Below are 15,112 nucleotides of genomic sequence, written 5' to 3'. Positions count from 1 at the left end.
AAGAGTTTGACAGAGCACTGAAAGACCTCAGTCAAAACAAGGCCCCAGAAGTAGACAACATTCCATTAGAACTACTGACAGCCTGGGGGGGGGGGGGGGGGGGGGGACAGTCCTGACAAAACTCTTACCATCTGGTGAGCAAGATGTATGAGACAGGCGAGATACCCTCAGACTTCAAGAAGAATATAATAATTCCAATCCCAAAGAAACCAGGTGTTGACAAATGTGAAAATTATCGAACTATCAATTTAATAAGTCACGGCTGAAAAATAATAAAGCGAATTCTTTACAGACGAATGGAAAAACTGGTAGAAGCTGAACTCGGGAAAGATCAGTTTGGTTTCCGTAGAAATACTGGAACACGTGAGGCAATACTGACCCTACGAGTTATCTTAGAAAGTAAAAGCAAACCTACGTTTCTAGCATTAGTAGACTTAGAGAAAGCTTTTGACAGTGTTGAGTGGAATACTCTCTTTGAAATTCTGAAGGTGGCACGGGAAAAATACAGGGAGCTAAAGGTTATTTACAATTTGTACAGAAACCAAATGGCAGTTATAAGAGTCGAGGGACATGAAAGGGTTGGTTCAAATGGCTCTGAGCACTATAGGACTTAACTTCTAAGGTCATCAGTCCCCTAGAACATAGAACTACTTAAACATAACTAACCTAAGGACATCACACACATCCATGCCCCAGGCAGGATTCAAACCTGCGACAGTAGCGGTCGCCCGGTTCCAGACCGTAGTGCCTAGAACCGCTCGGCCACCCCGGCCGGCAACATGAAAGGGAAGCAGGGGTTGGGAAGGGAGTGAGACAGGGTTGTAGCCTCTCCCCGATGTTATTCAATCTGTATATTGAGCACGCAGTAAAGGAAACAAAAGAAAAATTCGGAGTAGGTATTAAAATCCATGGAGAAGAAATAAAAACTTTGAGGTTTGCCGATGACATTGTAATCATGTCAGAGACAAGAATGGACAGTGTCTTGAAAGGAGGATATAAGATGAACATCAACAAAAGCAAAACGAGGACAATGGAATGTAGTCGAATTAAGTCGGGTGATGCTGAAGGAATTAGATTAGGAAATGAGACACTTAAAGTAGTAAAGGAGTTTGCTGTTTGAGGAGCAAAATAACTGATGATGGTCGAAGTAGGGAAGATATAAAATGTAGACTGGAAATGGCAAGGAAAGCGTTTCTGAAGAAGAGAAATTTGTTAACATCGAGTATAGATTTAAGTGTCAGGAAGTCGTTTCTGAAATCATTTGTATCGAATGTAGCCATGTATGGAAGTGAAACATGGACGATCTGTAGTTTGGACAAGAAGAGAATAGAAGCTTTCGAAATGTGGTGGTACAGAAGAATGCTGAAGATTAGATGGGCAGATCACATAACTAATGAGGAGGTATTGAATAGAGTTGGGGAGAAGAGGAGCTTGTGGCACAACTTGACAAGAAGAAGGAATCGGTTGGTAGGACACGTTCTGAGGCATCAAGGGATCACGAATTTAGTATGGAGGGCAGCGTGGAGGGTAAAAATCGTAGAGGGAGAGACCAAGAGATGAATACACTAAGCAGATTCAGAAGGATGTAGGTTGCAGTAGTTACTGGGAGATGAAGAAGCTTGCACAGGATAGAGTAGCATGGAGAGCTGCATCAAACCAGTCTCAGGACTGAAGATCACAACAACAACAACAACATTAATATCACCACAAACCACTAACTGCTGCTTTTTGTCTGACAGGTAGCTCAATAATGCCTCAAGATTTTTCATGAATAGCTGAAAGTTACCTTGAGGGGATCTGGAGATTGTTACAATTACTATAGAAGAATACTGCAGTAGCAACTCACAAGCATATGCTTCAAGGATCTGATCTAGACAAAAACTATTTGTTGCAATATTTTTGACTTTGTGTCCAGTTTTTATCCAAGTAGCAGCTGCCCCTTTTTCCATGTTGACTCTACATGAATAAGATGCTAATCTGTAATCCCTTAAATTTAACTTCTCCATCCTTGCGGTAACATGGTGTTCAGAGAGACGCAAAACATCTATACCTTCAGAATTTACCCCATTGTCTAGGCATACAAGAAGCTCATCTATATTATTTTTCAGTCCTCTAACGTTCTGATGAAACACACAAATTTTATTTCTTTGGATACTGTTACAGACATTATGGCACTGTTCTTTTTTAATCTCTTTCAATACTCTCTGTCTGTAACCTGACTCTAAACCTAAAAAATGTGTCCCTCTGACTCCAGTAATCACAGGTATTTTTTATTGTGTGCATTTGGGCCCCCCCTTACATTTTCTGCAAGAAGATCAACTTATCTATCTGTCCCCCTCCTATTTAGGCGCAGGCGATGACTAGTGTAACCACACCTCCCAATTGCATCAACAGGCACAGCACAGATATGAGATTTAGCTTCTGCCAACAGTAACACCCCCCCCCCCCCCCCCAAGCTCTCTGTTAACACGGTTGACAGCCGTATTAACCCAGGACTAGTCATGGCGCTGCAAAACCTCCACAAACCCCACATGAGTGTGAGCTGTTGCTGCACCTATTACATCCAGGTCACACCCAATACTATAGTCTGAATTGCTAACCAGGCTGTTTCCTGCTCCTCCTACTATAAGAACATGGTCCTCGCCATCAAAATCTTTGCACAAGGCCCTTGGTTTTCTGTAACCTGGCTAAGCTTAGCACTAGGTTTCACAATGCTTGTGACCTGGTACTCGACTCCTAGCCTATCCTGTAGCAACTGGCTTACACCTCTCCCGTGACTGCTACCTAACAGGAGGACTCTTTTCTTTCTGCTTGACTTTACTCCCGACCTAGCATTACAATTGTTACGAGTCTGCTACACCCTACTTTGCTCAAAAACTGTTTGAGGCTCTTCTACTTCAGGTAACAAATCAAACTTATTGCTCACTGGAATCTGAAAAATGATTTCTGAGGTTTTCTCCTTCTGACTACGACTTGTTACCTGTTCCCAGCTCTCATTGTCTCTTTCCCCCTTTAACCTGTCTAATTCAAACTACACAATTTCTAGTTCAGCCTGAAGGGCACAAATCTTTTTCCAAGATTTTCTTGTCACGGCTACATAATCTACAACTCCATTGACGAGCCTCATCAGGCACTATAACAGCTTCCCCGCTACAATCTCCCCAGTGAAACACAAACCCACAATCCTGACTTTTACTCCCGTGCTCACTAATTTACAACATCCACATTTGTCACACATGACGGCAGGTTAAACAATACAAATTACACTATAAACAAACAACACAAATACAAACAATACAAATTACACTACAAACAATTCCCATACACCAATTAATAATTAGCAGAAAGTAACTTGCTTGCGGTGAGATGAGCAGAGAACTTCTGGACGTCAGGCGAATGTAGCAGCAGGCGTATGTAAACAGCGCTGAGTTAATTGCTGGCGTAGGTCATAGTGACGGAAATCACGAAACGAGTAAGAAACTGAAGAGGCTCGATATTTTCTAAAGACAAATTTGAACAGGCGCTATCACTGAATTATGTATAAATACTCTAATGGAAACAGAAACACCACTCAACGACTTTACTGCGCAATATGGAAAATTAACTGTACGGAAGTATAGAAACACAGAAAACAACAGCCAAATGGAAACTATACCAGTACGATACTCTACAGTAAAGCTACACAGACACTACCCGGAAATTATTGAATAATCACATAACTTACTGCGGTCAACAACGATACCGAACCCACGCCAAAGGCTTGCACTTTAGAACAGTTATGTTTTCACGAAAACTACTCAAGAAAAACCGAAACCTTCAATATGCAGATCATAATAGATACTAATTTATTTATTTGAGCTACAATATTGCCTTAATAAATTGTTTTTCCACGAGTAAACACCTATATTTACGAGCGCGCTGAGTAAACACACACGCTAACGGCTTGCACTTTAGAACAGTTATTTTTTCACGAGAACGTCGCAAGTAAAAGTGACACCTTCAATACATAGATCACAACAGATACTAATTTACTTATTTAAGCTATAATATTGCCTTAACAAATTGTTTTTCCACGAGAAAACACCTATATTTACGAGCGCAATGAGTAAACACACACACCCGCTCCAAAGAGCTTAGCCCAGCTATTATTTTTGATATTCATTCACTCGAAAGAGCTTTCTTACTCCCAATCGGTGCCATGTAGTTTTTCGAAAGTCAGCTTCCTATATATGAAATTACTGTTTGAAAATTACAATAAAATAACTTATCCCTGCAAATAAGGAGCAGAGGAACATTTCACGATTTAAGAATCAATATGACATGAAAACGAGAAATCAGATTCGTGCCACACTTTGTATGAAGTGCTTTAAAAATACTTAAATCTGATGTAGATATTAATTTTACCGACACCGTGTGTGAATTTTATGATAACAGTGCGTAATACACTGAACAGTGTACGGTCAATTTTAATGCATTTTCATATTACAATGGGGTCATTTGGACTATATACCCACGCCGGATGAGGTACAAACGCGCTAAGAGTCTCTTGCAAATGTGTTACCAAACTGCAAAATTAAAGACAATGACTTGTTACTGGAACGTTTTAACATGCAGCCGTTTGTCACATCGCGGCAAATAGAGAAATGGAGCATAGAAAAAACTGTCGTTGAAATTCCTTGGGTACAGATGTTTGAGACTTCACATTCGAAGGTATATCTTATGACAATATTTCTAACACTGTGGAGTTTGCGTTATTTGTTCCTGGTACAACTGCAGCAGTCGAACGTGTATTTTCTTTGATGATTAAGGTATGTACATAAAAACTCAATTTAAACTACAGACTTTGAAAGCAATAATGATGGTGAAAACTAATTTCAAATACAGTAGTTCAGAATTCTATGACTTCTTAAACTTAAAGGGAAGCATATATCTGATGAATGAAATTCATTATCGCAGAAGTATGGTGGCATGAACAACTGGGTGCCAAAAGCTGTGTGTAGTTAGCTAAGTAATAGTTGTGTCCTGTCTACTAACTTCTAAGATTTAAGTATATTATAATTATATGGTAACTGTGAATTTGCCTATGTTTTAAGTTCTTCTTGTTTTATCATCATTTGGTGCGTACTATTTATTTCGTTGTAGGCTTTAATAATGTATAACAATTGCAGAACATTGCTGCATTTGGAGCAATGAGCAGTTATAATATTGGTCCCAGCTTCAATTCCCAGAAATATGTTTACCTTAACTACTCTCTGATGCAAGATAGCAAGAGCCACATATTTGTTCTCAAAACTTTTCCACGAACTTTTTGATAAAGACGGTGCTAACCCACAATAGTAGGGACAATGTTACAAGTAAACTTTTTCTGCGACTTATCAAGGGTTTTTGTTTTTGTTTTTTTTTTTTTTTTTTTTCAAATGCCATACCAGGGGTGCTATAAAATGTGTCCGGAAATACGTCGTTGCCACGGTAGATGGCGCTGACGAATGAAAGTTCCTTTGACCACACGCCGTATTTCTTGTGCGTTGCACGTGAACATTCGACCAGCGTCGCCGCTTTCGAGATACTCGTTCAAAGACTTTGCTTAATCACAATTTGCCCTTTGACAAAGTCGCTTATCTGAAATGATTTCCCCACTTGCAGCCGATATCTGCGCTGGGGTGATCCCCAGCGTGTCTGCTCCGCTAACATACTTCTGTTACCGCATCAGGTGACCACAACGCCACCAGGCGGCATCCAACGTCGCTGTGGGCAGTGGTCATAATGTTTTGGCTTGTCAGTGTAATACGAGGGGCGTTTGAAAAGACCGTGCAAAAATAAAAAATACTTACGTGTTTGGGGTAAAGCTTTTTTTTTTCGACATAGTCTCCTTTTACACTTATACACTTCTTCCAACGCTGTTCTAATTTGTTGATACCTTCCGAATAATAGGAACTGTCCCAGTCTTCAAACTAACTATTAGTTGCTGCAATCACCTCCTCGTTTAAATACATTCTATATCCTGCCAGCCATTTCTTCAAATTGGGGAATAAACAGCAGTCCGAGAGAGCCATGTCTGGAGAATAGGGGGGATGTGAAACCTGTTTCCAATAATTTTGCGACCACAACTGCTGAGGTGTGTGCTGGTGCATTGTCGTGATGAAAAAGGACGTTTTTGTGGTCCAGTCACCGGAGTTGTTCTTGCAGCTCGGTTTTCAAACGGTCCAATAACGATGAATAATATGTACCTGTAAGAGTTTCACCTTTTCCAGGTAGTCGATGAGGATTATCCCTTGCGAATCCCAAAAGACAGTCACCATGACCTTTCCGGTCGAAGGAATGGCCTTCGCCTTTCTTGGTGCAGATTCTCCCTTGGTAACACATTGTTTAGATTGTTGTTTGGTCTCAGAAGTATAGTAATGTATCCATGTTTCATCCACTGTGGCGAAACGACGCTTAAAGTCCTGCAGATTCTTCCTGAACTGCTGCAAACCATCCTTGCAGCACTTCACGCGATTCCGTTTCTGGTCAAGCGTGAGCAATAGCGGAACCCTTCTTGCGGATAGCTTTCTCATGTCCAAATGTTTACGCAAAATATTATGTACCCGTTCATTCTTGATTCCCACAGCACTAGCAATCTCACGCACCTTAACTCTTCTGTCATCCATCACCATATCATTGCTTTTATCAATGATTTCCGGATTCGTAATCTCCACACCGCGTCCAGAACGTTCAGCATCACTTGTGCCCATATGGCCACGCCGAAAATTTTGAAACCACTTATAAACTGTTCTAATCGAAGGTGCAGAGTCACCGTAATGTTTATCAAGCTTCTCTTTAATCTCCTGAAGGCAACGGCCATGCTGCAGTGGATACACCGGTTCCCGTCAGATCACGGAAGTTAAGCGCTGTCGGGCGTTGCTGGCACTTGGGTGGGTGACCATCCGGACCGCCATGCACTGTTGCCATTTTTCGGGGTGCACTCAGACTCGTGATGCCAATTGAGAAGCTACTCGACCGAATAGTAGCGGCTCCGGTGACAGAAAACCATCATAACGACCGGGAGAGCGGTGTGCTGACCACACACCCCTTCTACCCGCATCCTCAGCTGAGGATGACACGGCGGTCTTGTGACCTGAAGACGGAGTGCTTTAGTCTCCTGAGGCGTTTTACCTTTCATAAAGCAATGTATAATCACTACACGAAATTCTTTTTCGTCCATTTTTTGACAATCACTCGACTTCGTTAATTCACACGAATGCCAAACACAAAGAAATAGACCAATATGGCTGAAACTTGTCGTGGATTCTTTTCAAAGATGCTACTAACTAAACATGACCTCGATATGCGCCGGTGGTGCCATCTCTCTGAGTTTGCACAGACTTTTCAAACGCCCCTCGTATAGTGTAATAGTTCCTACGAAAAATTACAAATAAGTCTATTGTGATTGACGATTTACAGATTTATCCAAACATGTAACACACAAATACTCAGATTGTGCAATTCTTTTTCGTCCATTTTTTAACAGTCACCCGACTTCCTTGATTCACGCGAATGCCAAACACAAAGAAATAGACCAATATGGCTGAAACTTGGTGTGCATTCTTTCCAAAGATGCTACTAACTAAACATGACCTCGATATGCGCCGGTGGTGCCATCTCTCGGACTTTGAAACGCCCCTTGTGTAGTCTAACAGTTCCTACAAAAAATTACAAATAAGGCTATTGTGATTGACGATTTACAGGTTTAACCAAACATGTAACACACAAATACTCAAATTGTGCAATATCGTCCGCAGACGTCTTTATCTGCTACTGTGTGCAGGCGGTGGACGACCTGTCGGATCGCGCGTACGTCCTGGTGGAGCTGCCGACGCAGGGGGAGGGGATAGAGGCGTACGTGGGCCCCGACTTCTTCCACGAGGAGCTGCGGGTGCTGCCCCTGGAGACGCGCGCGGAGGTGCGTCACTTCTTCGCGACGCACGTGTCGGCTCTGCGCGGCACGTACGGAGTGCTGTTGCTGCTCTACTCGCTGCTCGCCTCCCGGGGGCCCGCCAACCTCCTGCTCGAGGTCAGTCTGCACGCCCGTCTCATAGGCTAAGATTCGCTAAAAGCCGTCCTCTCACGGGCCGTGAACGAGGAGGAGGCCCGAGAGAAAGACAGGCTGTGGCGCGTACGTCACAGCAAGTGATGCTCCAGTTCTTAAGAGTGGAAGTAGCAGTCTCCGGCGGAGAGGGAGTACCTATTTCAGGCGAGTTTAATAATACTTGACTGCGTGTTTAAATGCATGCAGGTCACACGTCAAAATTAAGACTTTACTGGGGCACCTTGAAACGTCCCTTTTGAAAAATTAAGAAAGACTGTGCTGGTAAACTACGTTATTGGATACAGAAACAACTAAGTAAAACACAACGTACTCAGACAGTTTTCTCTTTGCTTATTCTGATCATCACTTCACTGACACACAATATTTTTAGTCAATCATCCCTACAAAAGAAACTTCCTGGTAGATTAAAACTGTGTGCCGGACCGAGACTCGAACTCGGGACCTTTGCCTTTCGCGGGCAAGTGCTCTACCAACTGAGCTACCCAAGCACGACTCACGCTTCGCCCTCATAGCTTTACTGCTGCCAGTACTTCGGTAGAGCATTAGCCCGCGAAAGGCAAAGGTCCCGAGTTCGAGTCTCGGTCCGGCACACAGTTTTAATCTGCCAGGAAGTTTCATATCAGCGCACACTCCGCTGCAGAGTGAAAATCACATTCTGGATCCCTACAAAAGAATGGCACTGACTAACAAAAACCAATACCGTTCATGAACCACTTACTTCACAAAAACCTTCGTTACTCGAATTACTACTGCAATACAGCGAGCGCCAATACTGCCAACTAAATAAAAGATTCTAACTACTGATAGGCATAGTTAGCAAATGAAAGATTTTGATACAGAACAGACAATGTATTTACCTTAATAGCGTTCAAAAGTCATTATATATATATATATATATATATATATATATATATATATATATATATATATATATATATAATTTTGTGACATCCAATTAAACATATTTCCTTTTTCTGACGGACACACGTCCAGATCGTCCGCTAAAAACTCTGGCATCTCTCTCCCCACATCCACCAATGCTGGCGGCTCACCTCCAACTGCCCAACGCTAAGCGCTGTTCACATCCAACAGCCCAACATTACACAGGCGAATATTGCAACAATGCCAACCAGCCACAGGCTGCACACGGCACAGTCAGTGACTTTCATACAGAGCGCTACGTGGCGTTATCATCATAAAAACCTAAACAGCCTACTTACAACTTTTTCAATTAAATATTGGTTTCCCATGGGCCCTGCACGGAGCCGAGCACGTGCGAAGTGTGACGGACAAGCCGACTTGTGTGTCGCCCACAAGTTGTTGCAGGGGCCTTGTTGCAGGGGCCCGTATATCTCGTTGGTATCGGACGAAGTGCTGGTGACGTCATAGCGTGTAATTCCACGTCCCACTACACTGTGGAGCTGGAGACAAGGAACCTGCAGTGTCAGATTTTTACCTCTTGGAGAGGAACGTGGTCAGTGTGATGCGACATCGTTTTACGTCACAAACAGAACAATGGGGCCGCCATATCGTATGGCTTAACATCGTATTTGATTGGTTTTCTTTCTCATACAGTACATAAACTGTTTAAAAGCATCAGCAAAGTGAGGATCTCTCCAAAACACGTCGTCGTAGCTACAATTTGTTGTAATAAAATCACGGGTAAAATATCAAATAATGATCTTTTTGTAGAGACAGTCTTCAGACAGTCTACACTACATACGGACACGCGGTTGCTGTTTCAGGAGTGTAACGCAGCTGTTAGGATCGTGACCTCGGAGTTGTGAAGGTGAATGTAGCTGATATGCGTCCACCTCCTTCCAAACATATTTTTTTCACCTTTTGTTTTCAAAATCATTTTAGGTATTTATTAACCGTTTAATAGAAGTAATATCTCAGATGTCGATGTTATTTACTCGTGTTATAAGTAATGTATTTGCTGCAATTCTTGTTGCAAAAGTGAACAACAGGAATGTTGCCACAATGGCCGGAAATCTTAACGAACTGTCAGACTATACCAGAATGTAAACACGGCTTACACACTGGAAGTTTTTGCTATTATGAAATTTCTGTGAAATATATATGCGTATATCTGGGTTATGGCCTGGTCCGTGTTTGTGTCTTGACGGTAAACATGTTTTTGAGTGACGGTGAACAGCTTCCAAAAATCTCTTCTCCATTCGAATGAAATTGTGAAACGAATCTTGACCTAGAACTCTGTGTGTTGTACGTTATTTCAAAATGTTGGTAGTCAATGCGAAATACGGATATTAGGCATGCGCAAACTGACATTAGACATTATATCTTAACTCTATTCATTTTAATACCGCAGATGGAGTGAAAATTCATTTGAGTTAATCAATAACTTCTTGTACTATGTATCTCAGATCGTTGTACAGTATTATGTAGTTTTCCTCTTCCTGCAAATTGCCGTTAAAGCCCGATTTTTTTCTTTTTTTTTCTTTACGTCATTCGCTGACAGAATTAACGCTGCTATTTCACGCACATCCGTTTTCGTAAACAAACGGTGTGGTTTGAGAGCCAAATAAAGCCGACAACATCGCTGCAGAGCGCTGAGAGGGCAAATCACATTAATCAGCTCGTTCCGTGTGCCGATGGCGCTGTCTTCCGTGAGGTCGGATGACCCGTCCGCGTCCACTTAAACGTTACCAGCTTCGTCCCGCATGAGGACGGCTTATAGGCTTACTTGCTGGCTGGCTACTAGGCCGCTTCTCTGCAGTAAACTTCGCGTGTTTTTGCGTGATAGCTCCGGTGCTATTCCCCTTGTAGAGCTTTCTGAATGCTGGAGTACGCACGAAATTACTGCAACACCGCATAAGCGAACTGACTAGCAGAGACGGTGACGACGACCGAGCGAGGTGGTGCAGTGGTTAGCACAATGGACTCGCATTCGGGAGGACGACGGTTCAATCCCGCCTCTGGCCATCCTGATTTAGGTTTTCCGTGTTTTCCCTAAATCGCTCCAGGCAAATGCCGGGATGGTTCCTTTGAAAGGGCACGGTCGACTTTCTTCCCCATCGTTTCCTAATCCGATGAGACCGATTACCTCGCTGTCTGGTCTCCTTCCCCAAAACAACCCAACCCAAGGGGACGAAGTTCATGGTGGGAGTTGCATTGCGAACGGCCACCACGCGATAGGGGAAGCGCAGTTCCACATCTAAAGCCTAAGCGCAAGCAGTACCTTACAGAATTTTTAAACTGCAGCTGCCCAGTCTGCGAACGACCATGTTAACGGGTTATGCCAGTTCGACTAATAATTTGACGGATACAAACTTTCAAAATCGTTAGTTTCTGACTAGAATACCAAACAAAACAAGAAATCATGGCATACTCAGCTAAGGTATACCGCGCTTTTAGTGGCCTCCACACACCAGCGACGGATAGGAGCGCCTCTCACCTGGTCTTGCGACCCGTCGTCAAGCCGGTGATTCCGACCAAAAATATTTTAGCCTTGGCCTTTCCGGCCATCAAAGGATGCCGCAATATTGGGGGAGGCGTTGTCGACCGTTTTGTAATAAGGGAATTCCTTCAAATTTTATCAGTCTTAGGGGTGGTTAGGCACTTAGTACATAGGCATATTCAAATATATTTTTTATGTTTTATTTTTAACTTTTTCTCATTTTGCAGCATTACTGCAGCAAATGACTAAACATCTTGTCTTATTTTACGGATTTTGCCTTCTCACTCAATTTTTTGTGTAATGAAGATAGACATTTAAAAGATCATCTTAAATTCCATTTCTCAAGATTTACGTATTTTTTTCTACTTTTCTGAAGAAGCTGGCTAATGGAAGCTTTCTTAATTTCAAAAACAACATTTACTGCTCCCTTCTCCAGCTTATTTATCGGAAAGCGTACTTCGAATGTTTTTGGTTTAATGAGGAGTTTAGTTTCCTGTGCCAATCTCCGACAGCATTCGTGGTCCTGTGCCGCAGGTTAAAAACATTCCACATTTCAGCTGGTATACTAGGATTTTACATCCATTTTCCACTGGGCATTTCCTCTATTATTACCAGCCGCGCTTTATCAACACTATTTGGTAGAAGATGTGCCGCTGCAGCTCAGAAGTGACAAAACAATCGGAGTTCTTCTCTATCTCTGTATTCGTCCGTTAATCCCAATTCTTATATTTTCTCCCACACAAACTGGTTGCACTGAAAATTGCAGCCGGAAAGGGATGTTCCAGGAACACTATTTTTTTGCTTTAATTGTACACACTTCAGTCTGGCACTGCAGCTTTCGGTTACCACCCAGACGCCTTATTTATTAGTCCAGAATAAATTATTTCTTGTGTATTTTGATTTTTGTCTGAGAGCAAGAAAATTAAACAGGAAATACCTTCGACTCTTCTTCTGTGCTTCCTATGTTTTTGTATATGGCGTACAGAACTTTGAATTGTCACAGAACTGTCAACTGTCCTGTCCATAAGAACAGTTCCATTTTAATTCTGGATTTTCTCCACAGCCGAACACCAGGATACTTTTCTCAGGAACACACGTATCGTCAGTTCTCAAAAAATTATTATCTTCAGTTACTTTGAGATTATCTTCGCTCAGTTGAATCTCTGAATTAGTGCCAAGGTTCTTCGTCGTTCCAATAGATTCTCTGCTTGCTTAACACAATGCAGGAGTTCTCATAAATTTAAGACATTTTCGACGAAATCTTATCAATGTTTTTCTTAATTTGCAAAAAATGGTTCAAATGGCTCTGAGCACTATGGGACTTAACTGCTGTGGTCATCAGTCCCCTAGAACTTAGAACTACTTAAACCTAACTAACTTAAGGACATCACACACATCCATGCCCGAGGCAGGATTCGAACCTGCGACCGTAGCGGTCGCGCGGTTCCAGACTGTAGCGCCCAGAACCGCTCGGCCATCTTAATTTGCACTTCTGCTTTGTCAGATGGGAATGAATGTTACTGATTAGGCCTGATTCTGCCATTTGCAATTTTTAAACAGCCTCGCGTTTGCTCTGTTCGGAATTCACGCACAAAAAATTCGTATACTTATCATACTTTTCGTGATTCCGCTAGCGATGACTATCCTTGAGAAGGCATGGCTTCTCTTCCGTTGTGATTACTTCCATTACTCACAGTGTATAGAACTTAAATAGCGTACGCGTCAAGAAACTATAAGGAAACAAAGACGGTTGGCGAGGGTACTGCGTGACTGACGGTGACAATACGCCCGCTGTTGGTGAACGACTGGCGTAAATCAGCTGTGGGGTAGGATCTGATTGGAAAACCTAATACGTAAAACTGCTCTGTCACAAGTTCCACGATGCCTGAGGCATCTAAAAAAGTAATGGAGATACCATGGTCGGAAAACCCATGTAACCTTGCGATACGTCCCCAGGCTACATGTGTGTGGGCAAATCGCAGACCGCAGCGATCGATCGCTGATTGTGCGGAATCACTATGCGATCTGATCAATCGCATACCACGTATGACAATTTAACTGCCTTGCGGCGACTTATATGCTGCACCCACGTACGGTAAGAACTTTACAGTAGAAACTATAGTTATTCAGGTAGCACAAACCATTCTGAAACGTTAAGCTGAAGCCAGAGTTCCCACTTATATTAAGAAGGATTACAAGTACAAAATCGTTGTCACCTTAAAGTTTTGCAGTATCAGCAGTTTTTAAACGTGTGCTGTAGAAGGAGGAGGAGATTAGTGCTTAACGCCCGTCGACAGCGAGGTCATTAGAGACGGATCACAAGCTCGGTTTAGCGAAGGAAGGGGAAGGAAATCGGCCGTGCCCTTTCAAGGGAACCACCCCGGCATGTGCCTGAAGCGATTTAGGAAATCACGGAAAACCTAAATTAGGATGGCCAGACGCGGGTTTGAACCGTCGTCCTACGGAATGCGAATCCAGTGTACTAACCACTGCGCCACCTCGCTCGGTTTTTGCTGTAGAAGTATAAATTCTTGAGAAGCTCATAGCAATATTCACTATATAGAGGGTTACTTCTGGCGATTTTGAGTTATTTATAAAATTAGGTCCTTATTAAAGCTTTTCAACTTCTAAGTATAATGAGGTATTAACTGAACCTCTTATTTGAAATGTTTGGAGCTTACCTATTCTACTTCTGTACCTTGTCATTTCGTATAATCTCTTCCTGTCTCATACAGTTCTCAACTAGATTTACAGAAACCAGCATTGCTGCATCTGATTATTTCTATAGAGACCTCAATTTCAAAAACCTTTGTAAATACTTGCGGTTAAGCCACAGACTAATAAATGATAGAGGAATTGACTACTTTAGGAAGTATTTGCGTACCAACTTAAATAATAACATTTCCCGTTTTTTCCGTGCATTGACGGAAAAACTGAGATCAACTGCTACCGTTGCTAAACACAGCAGTTCATCTTCCATATCAGAACTTCACGACCGTGGCGTTAGAAATACTGGTAGATTGCTTGTATGTGGCGGAGTAGAAGCGAGCGATTGATTGCATGCTTTATCGCTGCAATGTCGTCAAAGATCGTCGCTCGTGTGTAGGGCTAATAACAAACCAATTAGTCGGCACAGCAATCGACAGGAAACTGAAGTGGCTGCCCTTTCCGACACAAAGGAATAAGTCGCCCAGCGCTTGGGACGACATTGTGTTTCTGCACATGGGTCAAGTTATTTAATGCGAGCTCTACTTGGGCTCCAGTCCTGTCGGTGTTTGACGTCACAGCCTGGAAGGCAGGGCTCGAATGCAAGTTTACCCACGCTATGGAGGCACACAAGTGGAACATAACCTCAAAAAGTGTTTTCGTGTTATTGCGGATGCCTCCACAATGGAGAAAAGCCAGCATTATTGGTTTAAATGATGCATGTAGGGAAGAGTTTTCCTTATACACTATTTGATCAAGAGTATCCAAACACCTTTTTGTCGACATTAATATGGGGTGTGTCTGTCCTCCGCCTGTATGACGGGTTAAATCTTCGAAAGACACTATCAATGAGGCGTCTGAATGTCTTTGGAGGAATGGCAGCCCATTCTTCCTCGATA

At 42.6% G+C, this 15,112-nt stretch overlaps 1 protein-coding gene across 1 annotated transcript in view; it reads left to right on the top strand.

Annotated features, from left to right (window-relative positions):
- Positions 1–15,112, top strand: part of LOC126413095 (ubiquitin carboxyl-terminal hydrolase MINDY-3-like) — a 117,119-nt gene that overhangs the window by 32,100 nt on the left and 69,907 nt on the right. The window contains exon 3 of the mRNA XM_050082990.1: positions 7,805–8,050. Within this exon, the coding sequence (XP_049938947.1) occupies positions 7,805–8,050 (246 nt within the window). The remainder of the gene's footprint in view (positions 1–7,804; positions 8,051–15,112) is intronic.

This window comes from Schistocerca serialis, chromosome 7 (assembly GCF_023864345.2).
Source record: "Schistocerca serialis cubense isolate TAMUIC-IGC-003099 chromosome 7, iqSchSeri2.2, whole genome shotgun sequence".
Classification (NCBI taxonomy): Eukaryota; Metazoa; Arthropoda; class Insecta; order Orthoptera; family Acrididae; genus Schistocerca; species Schistocerca serialis.
The sequence above is the reverse complement of the archived record's forward strand: the minus strand, read 5'-3'. Positions and strand labels throughout refer to the sequence as shown.